The 19494-nt window shown below is 32.6% G+C and overlaps 1 protein-coding gene across 1 annotated transcript; it reads right to left on the bottom strand.

Annotated features, from left to right (window-relative positions):
- Positions 1-1932: 1932 nt before the first annotated feature.
- On the bottom strand, positions 1933-5674 carry LOC145568322 (uncharacterized). The gene is made up of 2 exons (XM_081627749.1): positions 2815-5674; positions 1933-2660 (listed from the first exon to the last, which is right to left on the bottom strand). Exons 1-2 carry the CDS (start codon positions 5672-5674, stop codon positions 2143-2145), a joined length of 3378 nt encoding a protein of 1125 aa, XP_081483875.1. The 3' UTR covers positions 1933-2142.
- Positions 5675-19494: the final 13820 nt, after the last annotated feature.

The raw sequence follows: 19494 nt of genomic DNA, 5'->3' as shown, positions 1-19494 counted from the left end.
AGAGATACTTGCTAAAAGTTACTCACATGCTACAGTACTATATGATTGAGATGATGATATTGAATTTGGATAGTGTTCATTTAATGTCTTTGGTTAAAATTGTGGCGCATAAATACATAATTGAACTTCCATAAATTTGTTTCAATTGTAAGAACAAACTAACATTAGGTTTCATACACCATTGAGAATTATTTGCCAATTTAAAAGTCATGTAAGGGTCCATTATTATAAACTCAAACTCCTCTCCTCCAATTGAACAATCAATCTTGACTTGAATCAATTACATGCGGGTCATATCTTAACAGAGCAATGAAACTTAATAAATTCTATTAGTTCCATATGATATCGATTGATCCAAATGATAGTCGAATTGATAAAGATAAATTAATTATGTAATAAATTAATTAACTCAAAATTTAACTTTATTATACAGTTGTGCATGAATACTTTATGGGTTAATATCCACATCAGCTACTACAATATTGAACAATTATTTTTCTACCTAGAATTTCGTACTTAATAAATTGCTTTCTAGTTTGATTCTATCTAAATTCATACTACAAAAAAATTCAATTTTGATTCCCAAAATCTATACTCTTTCACACAGTACAAATGTACAATAGATTCTACTAAAATCAACTAACCATCAACAAACTACTGCCGGCTAAAAAGGCAGCCAATAATTCTGATTCACAAGGGGACCCAAAAGAAAAGATAGATGAATATTTTTGTACATCCCTAAGCTATCTCCTTACTTACAAGTGCCTACAATTTAGCATATAAATTAAGCCATCACATATGGACATATTCTTCTATGTTTTCTACTGTATATCATGCACATGGTAGGGGCCAATTTGGTGCCCTTACTATATATAAAATTAAATATTGCTATTTCAATTCATCTTATTTCTTTAGTTTAATGTTTATTAGTCTTATAATTTAATATAAAGTGATTGCTAATTCGTAATTATACTAATGTATTGTAATGCATTAAAAAAAACAAGGTTAGATAAGAAAAAGTTACATAATATTGTGAGAATGTCTCATACAAGAAATTATATTGTAAGAAATAAGAAAAAATTTTAGCTTAAAATTATGGATAAGACAACTGATAAAAAAGAATATAACGTATTAATCACACACACAAAAAAAATGAAATTATTAAACTTTATAATTAAAAAAAAAATCATATTTAATGGGATTCTTAAGTTACAAATTATGATTTTGGAAAAATAAGAGCAAGTGGTCACACATCTAATCATTAATGAAAACTCCAAAAACCACATAAATATATATATATATATATATATATATATATATATATATATATATATATATATATATATATATATATATATATCCACCACCTTTTGTAAGATCCTCTAGGAATAGGGAGACAACATTAACATGGCCTTTAAACATTACACGCACAAAACACACACATCCGACACATCCCCCGGCCCCCTAAACAACCCCTCTTTTGATTTTTGAAGATAAGAAATTTCATGACTTGACAATTTAACAACGAAATGTTGCTCATCCCTCCATTATAACATACACCTTTAATTTTATGTAACTTAGAGATATGAATATTGTGATTTGGATGGGGGTTTGTTTTGTTTTAATGGGATATCGTAGAATGGCGAAATTCTTAATTTGGAATATTCTTGTTGATCAATGTATATGGGTACATATACCATCCTTGTATTACAACGACATGAGAATATTTATCTTTACATAATTGGGTCACGTTCTTTTGGACTTATTTTCAATTCAGTTCATTTCAATTTAAGCTAATACAATTTATTTTTCTGCTTCTGTTCTATTAGTCATTATCATATACTCCGTAGAATGTACAAAGAATATTTACATGCATATTCTCATCAATCAAAACAATACATGCTTATATTAAATTGAACTAACTCGAAAAAATGTTAGTTATATTAATAATCTTATATCATCACAAAGCTAATCATATGAATTCTTTGTACACTCGTATTGCCCATCGATCTCCATGTTTATCTTACATTGGATAAATGTCACAAGCTAACACTTTACACTTTCTTATCAAGCACTGCACCCTATAATCCTATCTATCTACTAGTAGAAATTTTAATCAAAACCAAATTTACCACATAATAATCACGACATTGTTGACTGATTATGTGAGGAATAAGTTGGGGAGGAAGATGAGTAAGCAAGTGATGAACTATTAGACGATCCTTGCCGAAGCAACAATTGGGATGGAGTTACTGGTTTCGACGAGGAATTCGAAGAATTTTCTTGCTTTTTTGAGGTGTTGCTAGTTGCCTTGTGAATATCATTACCTGTTGTAGGTTCATGTTTGATCTCCTTCAGTAACACGGCTACATCTTTCATTGTAGGTCGATCCTCTGCTCGATTACTCGTGCATAGCAATGCAATTCCTAATGCTTGGAGCATCTCTTGAATTTGTGTATCATGATGGCCTTGGAGCTTTGAGTCAATAATATCAATAGGGTCTTGTTTACTCTTCAAGTGGTCTCGAACCCATTGAATAACATGTTGCTCTTCCGGAAAGGATGGATCAACGGGCTTCTTCCCAGTGATAATCTCTAGCAAAACTACACCGTAACTAAACACATCGCTCTTCTCCGTGATCTTCACAGGGCATGCATACTCTACAAACCACAAAGAATACACAAATAACAATTTCAATCATAGTGACTCAAGGAACTACTAAAGACATTGTAACTAATACAAATAAGAATTTAACAAATACAAGTACTATATTAGAATTATTAGAAGAAAGAATTAGGATTTTTTGAAACATACCGGGAGCAAAGTACCCATATGATCCGGCAAATTGGGGAGTTTCGGACAATGACCCGCTTCGATCTTCCACAAGTCTAGCTAGGCTAAAATCAGCTAAGCAAGCCTCATATCGGTCACCTAACAATATGTTGTGTGCCTTAACATCGCGATGAACAATTGCTGGCACACAATCATGATGCAAATAGGCAAGTCCTTCCGCCACACCCAATGCTATCTTGAATCGCGTCTCCCACTCCACCACGGCGCCAGTGTTATTTCCACTCTCGTGTAACAATGCACCAAGGGTACCATTGATCATGTAATCATAAAACAAAAGCTTAGTCTTCCTATTAGCTGCCCATCCCAATAGCCTAACAATGTTCCGATGTCTTATCCTAGCTAGTGTGGCTATCTCCGACGAGAAAAACTCTACTGAAGTCTTATCTGATGACCGAAACTTCTTTATAGCGACATTCAAGTTCGACGGTAGGGTTACTCGGTAGACAACACCGGACCGCCCCCGGCCAATGATATTGCCAGCTGTCATGCACCTTGCGACATCAGCTATCGAGAGGTCAAGTTTCTGATACAATGTGACCTCCCAAGGCGGAAACATCTCCACGTCCTCATCGGCACACTCCATGTCATCGGTGTGGGCCCTACGTAAATGTCGGGCCCCACCAAATATCACGTAGAGGGCAATCAATAGGAGTACACCTCCCACGGAAAGAAGCACTGCCATCACCACCCTCGCCCTCTTGCTGGCACCACCGTTCACGATGGCGGTGCACCGCGGGTCACCGACATTGCAAAGACCGGAATTTCCCACAATCATCGCGGGCGGAAGCTTCGCAAAGAGCGGCGTATTGGGCATATTACCCGAAAAATCATTATTGGAGATATTCAACACCACAAGATTTTGAAGAGCTCCAATAGAATACAAGTCCCCGGACAACTTATTGTGAGAAAGGTCCAACACCCCAAGCTTAGTGAGAGCAGAGAACTCCGACGGAATTTCGCCGGAAAGTTGATTCCAGCTCAGATTAACCGCAATCTCAAGCCCCGGAATACTCCCGACGGTCGCCGGAATCTCGCCGGAAAACTGATTATTGCTAAGATCGATCATTTGAAGCTTGGAACAAGACCCAATCTCACTCGGAATCGACCCGTTGAGTCTATTTCTACTCAGATCGAGTTTCGTGAGTGAACTCAGTGACCCAATTTTCTTGGGTATTTCCCCTTCAATTTTATTATCAGAAAAATCAACAAATTGAAGAGAAGAAAGGGTGCTGAAATTTACCGGCAAAGACCCAGAAATGGAGTTTGAATGCAGGTCAAGGAAGGTGAGGTTCCGGCAACCGGCGATTTCTTCCGGCATTTCTCCGGTAATCCGGTTATCCCCAAGATCGAAAAAGTTCAAATTTTGTAGCCCACCAACTGTTCGAGGAATTGCCCCAGTGAGTTTGTTGCTATTTGCCCTGAATCTTATCAATGAAGAACATTGTCCCAACTCATTTGGGATAGGACCCGACAAATTATTGGATAGTAGCAGTAATTTGTTGAGTTTTTGAAGCTGGAAAATCCCTTTTGGTATGACCCCAGTTAAGCTGTTTGATGAAAAATCAATGGCTTCCAAGTTCTTGCAGTTACCCAAGCTTGTTGGGATGTTGCCTTCTAATTTGTTCTGCCACAAAAAGAGGAGAGAAAGATTGGTTAACTGTCCCAACTCAGTTGGGATTACACCAGTTATTTGATTGTTGTCAATCTCGATGTGTGTGAGGCTTGTACATGATCCCAAATTAGATGGGATAGGCCCTGAAATCTGGTTCACACTCAGCTGAAGTTCTTGTAAATTTGTCAGGTTTCCAAATGATGCAGGAATACTGCCTGTCAATGAGTTTAATGACATATCAACTATAACAAGATTGCTGCATCTTCCTAACTCAGGAGGGATTGTGCCCACCAAAGAGTTCTGCCAGAGTAGCAAGTTCTGAAGCTTCTTAAGGTTCCCCAAATGGGGTGGGATCGAGCCTGATAGCGAGTTTTCATAAAGGTAAATGCTTTCGAGATTAGTACAATCACCAATCTCAGGTGGGATTTTGCCTGAGAGAAGGGCGGTGTATACGGCGAGGGTTTCGAGTTTCTTGAGGTTGCCTATGGTTGAAGGAAGGGAGCCTGAGAGGCTAGTTTCAGCTAACCCAAGCATAACTAAATTAGTACAATTGCCTATCTCTAAGGGCAATGAACCTTCAAGGTTCTTGTTTCCACCTGCTCTTATTACTGCTAGATTCTTTAGGTTCCCTATTGTTCTTGGGATTGTACCACTTAGTTGATTATCATAGATGATCAACCAAGATAGGCTTGTCAAGTTTCCGAGATCGATTGGTATTGAACCTTCAAGGTGATTTGTGTTTAGTATGAGTTGTTCTAGCTTGGGTAAGTGGCAAATTTCACTAGGGATTTCACCATTTAAGGCATTATCACTTAAGTCTAAGGACTTAAGCTCTTGGAGTGACCCTAACTCTTTTGGGATAGTACCCGTAAGATTTGTTCCTACTAGGGAAAGTTTTGTTAAGGTTAATAAAGAGGTGAAATTTGAAGGGACATTGCCATGTAAATCAACATACCTCAAGTTCAACTCACTCACTTCATTCTTCATGTTACAGGTGATCCCAAACCATTTACATGGTGTTTGATCACTTGGATTCCAATTCTTCAACACCTCAACTGATCCATTTAAGCTCCCTTTCCACCAAAGGAGCGCCTCGCCTTGAGGATTCACGGCGAGGGCTGCTCCAAAACACGTCAAAATGACGACGAGGAGGATGTGGTGGTGGTGGTGGTGGTGGTGGTGATGCCATGGGTGATGTTTAACAGGCATTACAATTCAACCAAGGAAACAAGAAGAAAAATGACTTAACAAGCTAAGGTTAAAAAAAAAAGAATATAGCTTGTAACTCCTCCCTAGAAGAAGCTACAAAGTCCAATGAAAAAGAACAACACACACCAAAAAAGGAAGAGAGATCGAGGTAACTAATGTAAGTAAGTGTAGTTGTTAATGTTGTTGTTTGTGTTTTTTTTGCAGGTGAGTTTAGGAAGGAGAGATTTGGAAAATCCCATGATAATAATAATGCTAACTAGTTATATGTGAGTGTGAATATTAAACTTTATTATATAAATAGTTAATACAAATGGATTAATAAAATGGAATTAGACCCAGAATCTCCGGATCCAAGAACAGCTAACTCCATTATATTTGGTTTAAGTTTAGGCAAAGATAATTGGAATTTTTATTTGTTTATGTCTCAGTTGTGGGGTGGAAAAGGGAGGAGATTGCAGTGTTTTTTCTATAAAAAAAATATACTTGAAAGTGAGAGCAGGGTGAGCTGTCTTGTATTATTTTTTTGTTCACTTTGTTTTTGTGTTTTATTTCTCATTATAAGTTGTAGGATTATAAATCCTTTTCGGAGTTTTTCTTTTTTTTGTTTGAATTTGCCAAAAGGAATAAGGTTGTGTATATCTAATCCTAATCTCGCTTTGCTGTACTAAGAATTAAGTTAGACATTGTTGTTTAATGTTACTTTTTATGTTCCACCAAACGATTTGCACAAATGAATGATGTATTTACTTCGACAACAAATAAAAACAAAACTTTTGTAAATGATTTGTGGATATTAATATTGTACGAACACCTTTTTCATTCAGCCTTGATAATTGATGCTTTCTGCTACTTTGTACTTCTCTTTATTTCTACATTTTATTTAAAATTATTGTACAACAATATGATGATTTCATATGAATAGATAGAGTGATGGAGTTTTGTCAGTTGCATGGCATATGCTCTGTTTTAGCAATGAGGGATCTGAGTCATCCTTTTCATGTGTACTACTTATATTTACACAATTTAGGCTCTTATTTATTTCTCATACTTGGTTATTTTTGTGTATTCAATTGAAAGAAAATGATTTCTTATCCTCCCAAAAAGAAATTAAAAAGTTGCACAGTTTTGGTTGTAAATAGGTTAATCACTATGTGATGGGACAACCCATTCCCTTGTTTGGTTGTCTTATTTGATTGTAATTTGGCAACTAAGTACAATTTATCTACTTGATTAAGCTTTTTGGTATGATTTAATCCTTAAGGATCCTGTTAAAAATATAAGCTTTTTCAACAAATCATATCATATGGATCAAATTATAATTTGGGGCCTACTATTATATATTTGCTGCTTTTGGATATCATAAGTGAAACATTATTAGATTTCTATAATTTAGAAGGTTTTCTGTTTTCGAAAATTTTACAACAGTATACTCCGTATTTGATTATTATTAATAATTTTCAAATGTAGGAAATGGTTCACTACTCGTCATAAATTTGTACGAGACAATCTCGTCTTTAATTTTGCATTATTACACATCTGAACTCAAGATCTGAAGTTGAAGAAAAGCTTCAACAATTTGATGAGACAGTCTAAAGTGACAATTTTTTTAAAAAATCTCTGATATAGAAATAGTGGTAGTCTGGTAGAAAATGCAGAGTTTAATATTAGCAAGCACTAAGTTACCACTAAAAGGTTGGTCAGAAGACTAGCAGCTGCTACATACAGTATCAGATCCATCTTTCATTTATAAATACTTTAATCTAATCACAACATCTAAATGTCCCTAAATTCATTTTCCCTAACACAAGTTTATTATTTTAATAATACCATAGGATTTTTGTAATTATGTAGCAGATTGTACTACCAAATCACAATTAGAAAAGAGTGTAACAGATCTTGAACATTAATTAAAATTATGTAAGTGAAAAATTCAAGATGATAGTCAATCTAAGATCTGATCATACAGTAGAGAATAAAAGAGTGTGAACTATTAATGTTCAATAAAATGTGAATATATATGACTTTTTTTTTTTTTTTTTTTAATTTTGAAAACATATATATGAATAAATTGAATACTTGGTATATCCTATTCATGACAAAAATTATAAATAGTTTGATTGGAAATTTATGGATATGTTATCCAGATTTGTTATTTGTTTTTGGTTCCCCTGATTTGTGTCACCGTGGGATCCAAGTATTAGAGATTTATGACTAATTGACCTTTTTGTTTTATCTTGGTGTGACTATTGAGAATTTAATACTAATTGTAACTTATTTTTTTTAAAAAAAAAATTACAAAAAATCAAGATAAAACGAGTTTTTATTAGGTACAAAGTACATTATTTTAGCATATTTGTTAATTGAATTGAATATCTAACATTATTTAGATCTAATCTGACTTGATTTGAATTTTGACATAGTCCGATCTAATAACTTCATTTGATTAATCATTGGCGTAACTCTACACCAAAGTATATGTGATCAATAACACTAACAGTCTATCATGTTAGTTTAATGTATTTTTATGTTAGTTTCATACAAATTGAAGTACTCCGTAGTCCGTACTATGTATATTGAAAGATTATTATAATGTTCTTGGTATATACTTCGTATATAAACACTAATAATCTAGACATTCATGCACTCAGATGGATCTGATGATTTGCATGCGAGACAAAAAATTCAGGCTTCATAATTGAGCCAAAATCCGACTTATGTATATGAATTATATATTTATATTTTAGCTTAGGAGAATATAATTATTTCATGAATGAAACATATTATAAATTGACTGATCTGGGTTGTTCATGAGGCCTCTCACGTGACAAAATGTAATAATATTGATTATTGAGTGTTATTTTTATTTACCTCCAATCCTAAAAGAGTCAATAAAAATACAAATTTATATCTAAGTTGCGACACGATAAAAACACAAATTCGTACATGAGGTACACTATAACATTAATTGTTACGTACTATTGTGTAACACATTCAAATGGAGTCGGTACTATTAATAGGATTAAAGTAATATCACTCTAACACAGATACATACACGTGGGATTAATAGTAATTTTATCATGAAATTGATGATAATTTTGAACCACCTTGATGTCCACCAATTATTTACGTCACACGAAAGGCGACTTCGTATATAAGTAACATAACTAATAAGTACGACTAACGCACACAAAATATACAAGTATAAACAAAATAATAAACTAGTACAAATATTAGAAGATCACAGCAATGTAACAAAAGTAGAGTTAAAATAGATTTTTTGAAAATCCAGTCCATGTGAAGTTGAGTAAACTGCAGCAAATGAGAGCTAAGCTGTGTACGTAACTATCAAAGTGGTCACATATTAATGTATTTATCATATGTTTTGGCCTTTCTAAAAATTCCAATTTGTTACACTATTTATTGATGTATGTATGCTTAATTAGCAGTTGTGTACGTAAAATCACTTCTATTCAACCTCTCTATCATTGGCCCTTTGAAATTTGAACTAATGCAAACAATAATGTTATGTGCAATTGTGTGCATGCATGTCTAACTGATGTCTAAGACAAGAATAAATAAAGGGATTGATATGTATCTGTAGCTATAATTTAATTTACGTTCAGTAAAATGAAAATTAAGACCCGATTATAATCCTCAAAAATTTTGATATATCGGCTATATATGTAGGAAATTATAGACTTGTTACATAAATATATATACAGCAAATTCATATATGATCGAGTAGGACGGAGTAGTAGCTAGTATTCCACAGTTGATTGATTTTCTTAAATAGGAAGAATAAAATGAAAAGACATGCATATTTTGAGGTAAAGCGATATATTGAATGATATTTTAAACGGATTACAGAGCATAATATAATAAAATGTGTAAATAAAATATACTAATAGTCGAAGAATATCGCGAAATAACTAATACACTTACAATATATTGAGTGATCAATGTTTTCAAAAAAAAAATAAAATATTGAGTGATCAATGTAAAATAGTGCTTGATGAAGTAAAAATAGCTCACATAAAAAATATTCCAAACTTAGATTAGCATTTTCTTAAACAAATTAATTATAATAATAATAATTAGGAGCAGGAATCTTAGCAGTTGGCACATGACCTAAGGAAAGGGGGAGAATTTTGGGGAAAAGTTTAATGATTAATTAAGTGGAGGATGTTTAATTAATTGGACCTCCTATATATATAAAAAGGAAGTATATAGTTTAATTATCGACAACAAAGAGTGTATAAAAGACAAAGCAATGAAGCACCCACTGCATCAAAAGCTGAGGAAAGTTTGGTAATTAAGCTTCCTACTACGTACTTACTGGTGTATATTATATCTTGTATTAATTAATTTTTTAATTAGCACTTAAATATAAATTAGTGTCAACTTAGACAATAAGTTTTGCACTCCAATCACTAAAAACATACACATATACCCTTCTCATTACTTCCACCATGCATCAGCATGCCACCCCTCTTTTCTTTTCTTCTTCTTTTTTTTTTTTTTTTTTTTTATCTTTTTTAAATTTTTTGTAATTAAGATAAATAATTGCATATTAATTTAAACGAAGTATTGTTTATAAAAAAGTAATAATGTTGCAATTGCTTATATATATGAGTACTTTTTTTAGTGCAAAATACAATTAGCATAAAAGTATAAAGTCCATGGTGGCTGGATTTAGAAAAGAAAAAAAAAAAAAAAAAATATATATATATATATATATATATATATATATATATATATATATATATATATATATATATATATATATATATATATATATATATATATATATATAATGGGTTTAAAATAAAATTGATAAGGTTTTACTGGGTTAAAATGAACAGTTTTTATAATAAGGTTTTCCAAAATGAAACTAATAATAATTATTGTAATGTTTTCCAAAAAAAAAAAGAAATATAATTGTAATGTAATTCACAATTTTACAAACTTTTATGTGGTAACGGTGTACCAATGACCCCGTATGTTTGGAAATGTAGCTTCACTAATGCATTAAAGTGATAAAACACTACTAATATAATGCATTATTGATACATACAAATTAAATTAAATACAAGTACTACGTATGTGACAAACTTTAATAAATGTAACAATATTAGATGCATGAATGCTCGATCATTTTAAGACAAAAAGGGTACCCGAACAGCCTCACCACTTGTAGATACAAGCATACAACCTACTTAATTTCTTAAATAAAATGATAATATAATTGAGAATTGTAACACTGAAATGACATGCCGAATATTGTAAATAATTGTAACAAATTGTTCATAAAGGGCTATAATATATGATAAGATTAATTTAGAAAAATATCAAGATTGTCATTTTATAGCCCCAATGCCCTAATGCCTATCATTATAAAATAGACAAAAAGATTAATTGGTTCCAAATTTTCACAAAAAATAAAGAAAAAGAACAACCCATAGAAAAGACTGCTGATTGCAAATGGTACATATCATTAGCTATTCATCACAAAATGGTACTAAAAAACACACAAGATCTAGCATGAATTAAAATTAATAGGGTCCCACTTGAAAAGAAGAGTCTATGGTACAATGAAGTGCATTTTGCTAATAAAAACATGTTGTTCATCGATCCAATATGATGAAACATTATACTACAAAGTTTAATTATATGGTTATTTTTTCTTGATATTGAAACATAAATTGCCCCCTTTTCTCTCCAATTTCCTCCCATTTTTTATGTTGGTCCTATTTTTTAATGTCATCTTCAAGCAGATCATGTGCACAATGGCCCTATGTGTTGTTTTCTGTAACAAAAAAAAAAAATGATTGTGTTTTTAGGCCTTGGAAATTTATCATAATGTATATGCAACACATACATCATACAAATTACAAAACGATGACAATTAGTACTGTAATATGTCTTCTAAATTAGAAGATCAAAATAGTGAGAAGGTTGATAATCGTGGTTTAAGGCTTGGACACCCGTCCTTTACTAGGGAGCAGAACTTCTTTAAGGCGGGTATGTGTATATATATGTTACCTTAATTTGTTGTTATATATGGACGGGTGCATATATGGATGGTCGAGATGGTAATTAAAACCCTCAGCTTTCAACCTCCGATCAAGGGGCTCAAGGGATTGAAAATCCAACAATGATAGTAGTATGTGTAGACCGTGTATTATATGGTTTGTGCTAATTCAAGTTATGTGAATCTCAACTAATTTAATTGATTAAAGAATTTCTTTTCCAACATCGTAGTAACACACCCGCTCACACCATGTATTAGATTTTTAGCTCTTCCCTTTTCATTCAAAGCGGGAAAAAATGGCAAAAGCTCTATTATTTGCGAAGAAAAGGATAGGATTATTTTGTTTTTTTATTAAGACGGAATTAATTTGAGAACTAAACCCAATAGCTCTCGTTAAGGTCACACTAACAAGTAACAGTGCATTGCTCTTTGCCAAAATCATACAGTATGTTCTATCAAATTTAACACAAAGAAAACCACTTATACAGATTATTATCTAAAACTTATCTTAGTTTTTTAATATGCCTACCACAAAACTAATTTGTGAGTGTTGTTTCATAATTCATGTAACAAAATAAGTCAAAATAAGGTAATTCAAGTTGAAAAAAATGGTGTCTGATGTCCAATGGAAATGCATAAAATGTACTCGGTAAGCTACTTAGCCAACAAATGAGGCCAAGACAACCTATTACAGGCTACTTAGCCAACAAATGAGGCCAAGACAACCTATTACCTTTAAACCTGTCCACAATAATCCACATGGGGCAACGCTCTACAATGGTGTTAAGTTGTTTCTCAATTTCATCAATCGTTCACTTATTTGATGGGATGCTTTATTGGCTTTCTATGGATTAACTCTTCTCAATGATCAAAACTTGAATGGATATAAATATATAATCCATTTGGTATGATATATGAGCCTATGAGTACTTTATCGTTTCATGTGTGAATGTACTTCATTATTTGCGCATTTTGTTTGAGCTACGAGATTTATGTTCTTGATTTTGTGGTGTGGATTAAGTCGTTCTCTTCACCATGTCGACCCATTATACAAAAGGTACTTGTAGTGAATAATAAGACTAGTTACCTTATAATGAAGAGATAAAGGGATCAGAGAATGACTAACATATAAGATTGGTGGGTTACTCCACATATATATTAACATATATATATCATCAAAAGTATGTTTTCTAAGATGAAATATGCTCAACTTATATTTGTTCAGACTCTCCTCCGCTATGAGCTCATACACAACCTAATAATCATCAACGTAGACGATCTCAGTCTATTATTAGAACCCAGAAAGGGAGGTAATCCATTAGATTGATTGTGGGGATACAAAGACAATAAAAAGCTCCTTACTACCCTAATTAACACATTCTCATCATTATATTCAAACCACTTCAATCAAAGGATTATCTCTTTGGTTAAAGATTCTTCTACTAGAAATTTAATTAAGTACAATAGTACGTGGAGTGATATTAGTCAAAAGACATGTTACAAAGTTAAATGAAGACGACATGCAACTTCAAGATAATATTTATTATTTAATTGCTATTATAAGTCCTCGATGATTTAATAAAGTGTTAATATAAAATTTGTACATGGGGACGATTTAATGTTCATGCAGCTAAATAATGACCAATATAATAAAAATGACTGATTTACAAAGTGGATTAATGATTATAAACCTAAACAGGATCTTAGACCAGTCAAGTTCAAGTTTAACTAAAAAAATTTTGCTGCCCCCCTCCTTTTCTTGATGATTGGATGTACTTTCAAAGTGATTCTTGAAAATGGATTATTGGGGTATATAATTATACATAAATTAATGACAATGTCATTCAAAAAGAAGACATTTACCAAGACCTTAATTTAATCGACCAACATCTATGTCTCCTCTTTGTTTTACCACGTCTCCATCACACGGAGTAATATTTATAAATAATTATATATTCTCTTTCGTGTCTTAAAAATTGTATCATATTTTATTTTCATCAACTTCTGAATTGAATGAATTGAACACATAGATTTATTTTATTGGTAGTACATGAACAACACCTACATAAAATAGAAAGAAATTGTAAGAATAATCCTCAAAATAATCCTTTTTCAGATGATAAAAAAGAAATTTACAGTATTTTTAGGAGAAAAAGGAGATTACCCTCTTCTTGTTCGTGAGATGTACTTTGCATACACTTTCTTTATCAACAATTGCTAGATTTAACTAATTAATGGTTTGTTCTTTTTAGTATATGATTTGAGACAAGTGCAAAGAACAAACTTATATCACCCTTTAATATGTAACTTTTGACTCAAAAACTTTTTTTTTTTTTTTTTCATCACCCATAACTTTTCATTATCCATGCTCAAAAGATGAACCAAAAATAATTCATATGAATAGTACAAAAATGGAAGGTTCACGGTCGAAACTAACACTTTTTATAATTAGTATGATTGTGTCAATGCACATTAAAAAATAAAAACCACTATGCTATTTTATTATATGTTTATTACTATGGAGTAACACTTTATATGATGTATCTATTATTCTCCCCTTTTCTCTTTACCGTTACATTGATGAGCAAATATTGATTGAACTTTCAACGGTATATGGGAGATAAAATTGTGCACTTGGCAATTTTTTTATTAAAAGTCTCTCTTTTATTTCTTTGGTGGATTAAATCTTTCTCCTTTCGGCTAGATAGAATTGAACACTACATAGTATGTTTGAATGTTGCTAATATGGTACGCATACAGCATACATATTAAAGGTTACTCAGCTCTTAGCATATAAGAAAAGGTATTATGCATGGTATCAACATTATAGATTTAAAATAATCCATGCACCAAGTAAAAACTTTGAATTTTGGAATAAGTGTGCATTTATTTTGACTCGAATTGATAAAATATATGCCCCGGTCTGTAGAGTTGGCCACAAACACTACTAGAAATGATCCATTTACCGATGGCCAAAATCCATCGGTAAAATTTTAAAAAACCATCGGTATCTCATTTACCGATGGCTGCTATCGGTAAAAAACCATCAGATTATAATACGTCGGGAAAATCGAAAATACCGATGGAAAAACTATCGGTAAACTTAATACCGATGGTTACCAACTGTCGGAGCCTTTTTAAATCCCGATGGCAAAAGCCATCGGTGTTTTGTTCCCGATGGTCAAAGCCATCGGTATATTTGGATCACCGATGGCTTTTGGCAATCGGTAATTTTTTTAAAAAAAAATTAAAACCCCTGCCCACCCCCTGCCTACCCACACCCCTGCGTACGACCCTGCCTACCCACCCCCTGCCTACGGCCCTGCCTACCCACCCAACACCGCCGCCGTAAGCCACTAAGCACCGCCAACCACCACCACAACCCTGTTCCACCTACCACCACCGCCGTAAACCACTCAACACCAAAAATCAACACAAAAATCAACACAAAACAATCCACAAAAATCAACCCCCAAAGAAACCAGAAAAATTAACAAAAAATCAAACATTGATGAAAATTAAAGTTAAAAAACAATAAACACACGAAATTCAACAAACACACCACGAAAATGGTAGAAAATTAAACCCACAAAAATCACACAAATAAATCCACAAACGAAATTAACTTACAAAATTAAACAAAAAATCCACATACCTTTCAAATTTCTTCTTTTTTGGGTTTAAATGGTTAAACTCGACCATGAAAATTCCAGATCTGGAATTTTCATGGTCGAGTTTGACCAAAAAAACCGTAACCTCGTGACGGTGATGGTTAACCCTAAAAAATTGTGCAGAGAAGGGAGGAGGAAAGACATAGAAGAGTAGGAGAAGAGGAAAAGGTGAAGATAGAAGAGAGAAGAAGAGGAGAGAGGAGAGAGAAGAAAGAATGAGAGGATAGAGGAGATAGAAGAGGAGAGAGAATAAAGAATGAAGAAGAGGAGAGGCGTGAATGAAGGAGGAAGAAAGAGAAAGTGATAGGGGGCGGAGGAAGAAAGAGAAAGTGAAAGAAAAAAAATAGGGTTTCCTCCCCATTTTTTTTTTTAATATTTTAAGATTTTAGCCATCGGTAAAGGCTTTTTATTTTACCGATGGCTTTTAACCATCGGTAAAAAAAAATTAATTTTCTTTTAAAAAATTAGATTTTACCGATGGATGGAAACCATCGGAAATAATTTACCGATGGCTTGATAAAACCATCGGTAAATTATATTTTTACCGATGGATTTTAGTGGCCATCGGTATTTCCCATCGGTAAACGCGCATATTCTTGTAGTGAAATTCCTATGATCAAATTCGTGTAACATTTATAAAGAAGGCGAGTATTTCAACATGTCTGTTATACGTCCGATTGTACAAATTAATAAAGGAAATTAGTATTTTAATTTGTCTGTTATACATCATTAACAAGGTATTTGCCACTTCACACTAATTAATTCCTCCTATAAATGCTAGAAAAATGTAAAAACACTCAACTTTTGGTACACACAGTATGGTGCCAAATTGCTAAGTAATGCCCATTTTTATTTTGGTGAGAAAATGTAGTCATTAAGAAGCCCTCTTAACGAAGGAAATTCCTAATATGTCAGAAGAAAAAATAACAAACAAATTAGAGTTATTATAAACATCAATACTCAAACTACTAGATATTAAATGGCCTACATTAGCTATGCAATTTGATATTCTGATGGGCGATTTTGCCTTTTACTAGATGTGTTGGATACTCTAGTTGTGAAAGTAAGTATGAAGGGAACGAAAATCTTTGATAATATGTTCGATCTGCCAAGATACTGTTCAAATGACTTTTATTGCGTTGATGATTAATAGGTTATCACCTTCAATTTCAATGTCCAGATTGCCATATTAAAGGAATGGTTGGAATCCTTTATGAAGAGTTGTAACTTTTACTACTTTGGTGTTGTAATACCCTGTATTTTTAATGTATTTTATTAATTATTTATTTATTTTTAAAATATAATTTTGGGCCAAATTATTTTTATTGTGGAATTTAAATAATACAAGGTTTAATTTTTGGGTTAATAAGTATTCAATCCGAATATAGTCCATCTTCATAATAAAGCCAATCATTCTATTTTCACATTTGACTACCTATTCTATTATTCAAGTCCACAATTTTTATAAAGCCCAAACCTACCCTAAACAACCCTACACTATAAATACTCATTCAATCTCCAAAATTTTCCCACTCAAAGAGGCTCAAAGAAATCAGATTTTTTAATGTAAGTTTTCTTTTCTTTTCTTTTTCCTATTTTATTTCTTTTCTCCTTTTCTTAATTTTCCTTTTCTTTCCTTGTATTTTTGGGGATTCATGCGTGAAACTTCTTCACGCATGGCATGCCTCCATGCATGCCCCCAAATTACAGCCACCTCACCCCATGTTGCAGCCACCTTGAGGCCACGTCACCGCCGACCGCCGCTGCCGCCCAGCCGTCGGCCACCACCCACGGTGGTCCCCTTCTCTCTCCTCTTTTATCTTGTTTTATTTAATACAATTTATATACTTTAGGTTTTGATTTTTGATTGATAAATTATATTACTATATTGTATAATTGTGTTTTAATGATTAAAGAGTATAAATTTCAGATTTTGTATTGTTTTAAATTATGATTTTAGAAGGTATTAAAAGTTAGGGTTTTAATTATTAAAGTGTTGATTTTTAGGGTTATAACTTACAATTGATTTGGGGGTTTTATATACCTTTTGATTGTAAGGGATAATAAAGCTTAAAGATTGAATCTTTATAGAGTTTTGATGAGTTTTTAATTAAATTATATTACTGAAATTTCTATTTAAGCACTACTTTTGCGTTTTAATAAAAAGGGGTTGATTACCCATAAGTAGATAATGTTCTAATTATTTTTAATGAAATTTTCAGATTTATTTGAGGGGTTTAAACCTTAAAAAGTGTGCTGGAAATTTTATATAAGCACTATAATTATGTTTTTACGTTGGGGTTTTAATTACCCACTTAAAGGAAGGGTTTTAAACGTTTTAAACAAAAATTTCAGCTTATTAGAGAGATTTTGAAGTGTTTAAAAGTTGTTGAAAATTTGTGTAATCAAGGGATTAATTGATTTTATATACTTGGTATTGTAGGAGACTTTAAGTTGAGTAATTTCTAGCATTTTGGCTTGTTGGAAAGACGAATTGAGGTACGTACGCGTACACGGAAATTTATTAAGCATGTAGAAACATGCTAGGATTTATTTGAGTGATTCCAAGTTAGTGTCATGCTAGGAATTGGTTGGAATGGTTGAATTGAAATGAGATTGGTGATTTGAATCGGATTGATTGAATTGAGAATGGTTTTGGTGAATTATTTGTGAAGCATGATTGGTTGAAATAAATTAATTATTGGAATTGGTGATATTGGAATATTGTTATTGAACCATATTTTTTTGTATTGGCACGTTTGAAGGTTTATTTAAATAAACTAAATGTTTAATTTGATTTAGAATGTTGAGAAGGAATTTTATTATGGTTCATATAATTTTTATTGATGCTTTAAGCATAAGGAAATAGTTATTTAAGTGTCTTTGTACACGAGGATTAAATCATATTTTGGTGCCTTAGTGCACTTAAGGTGTTTCTAACACCGAAGGATAGGAATTGTGGCGCATTATGCCTTTATGGTGTCTTTGACACTGAGGTAAATTAAAAAAGGGTTCAACATTAAATATTATGTGGTCACTAATTATTCAAGAATTAAATTGGTATATCGAGTTGTTTGAATAATTATAATGATTGAATTGTGTTATATTTGAGAGTCATCACCAAATCTAATAATATTGTAAACAACGTAAAGTGAAAGAGATTATGCACCAAAACTCTTGGAACGTATACACCTCGAGTATGAACATATGGGGGGGGGGGTTATGCGACTTTATATTTTACTATAACTTCTACTGGGGATACAGGACGCTGTACTTTCCATTTTATTATGCGCAGGAATTCCGCCATTTGCGAGTGGTTCTTTTATACTGGCACGGTTAGCTCCCGTGTTAGTACCCCTTTATTGGGGCAGGTTATGGGGGAAACCCGTTCGATGCGTAATCAAGCTAAATAAATTATTTAGTTATTTATTTATAGAGTCATGCTGAATGTTGTATGCTTGTAAACAGGTGCAACAAGGTAAGTTGTGTGATGATAGGATAAAAGCATGTTAGTGTGTTTTATTTAAGCTTATGTACTCAGCATTGCTGATTGTGTGTTTGTATGTTTGTTTGGCCTTGTCTTTACTTTGGCCCTATGACGACCCATTTCTAATGGCAAGTAGTGGGAACAAGTAGAGAGGAGCTTTTTAGGTGATGAAGCGTATTCATGGTGGGCATGAGTAAAGAGTGAATCATGTTTAGTTTCTATAAGCCTATGATGTAATTTATTGCTTTATTGATTATAATATTATTATGCTTGTGAGACTAACACAAAGGTTTTCAAGACTTATTTGGTTTTAATAAGGGCCTATAATGGTTCTAAGTTGTAAGTTGTTTTCATTTGACTCTACTTTCGTTTGGTTGACTTTTAAGTTGACTTATTTTGAATGGTTTTAAAAATAGTCTTTTGTTGTGTGTCTTTGATAATTGCCTTAGCCGTTTTCACGGTGGCGGTAATATATTAGATTTTCCTATTTTGAGTTTTAAAAAGGGCAAAACGGGTATTTTAAAAGAAAGGAATTTCTAGGGTGTTACAGGTGTTGCCAAGGCTGAACTTAGAAGCCTTGATGAGCGCTCTGCTACTATCTGTGATGGCTTTTGTTACTGATGAGTTATTG

Source organism: Chenopodium album, chromosome 11, assembly GCF_948465745.1.
Source record: "Chenopodium album chromosome 11, dcCheAlbu1.1, whole genome shotgun sequence".
In the NCBI taxonomy this organism is placed as follows: Eukaryota; Viridiplantae; Streptophyta; class Magnoliopsida; order Caryophyllales; family Amaranthaceae; genus Chenopodium; species Chenopodium album.
Note: the sequence above shows the minus strand (reverse complement) of the source record. Positions and strands in the feature narration are given on the sequence as shown.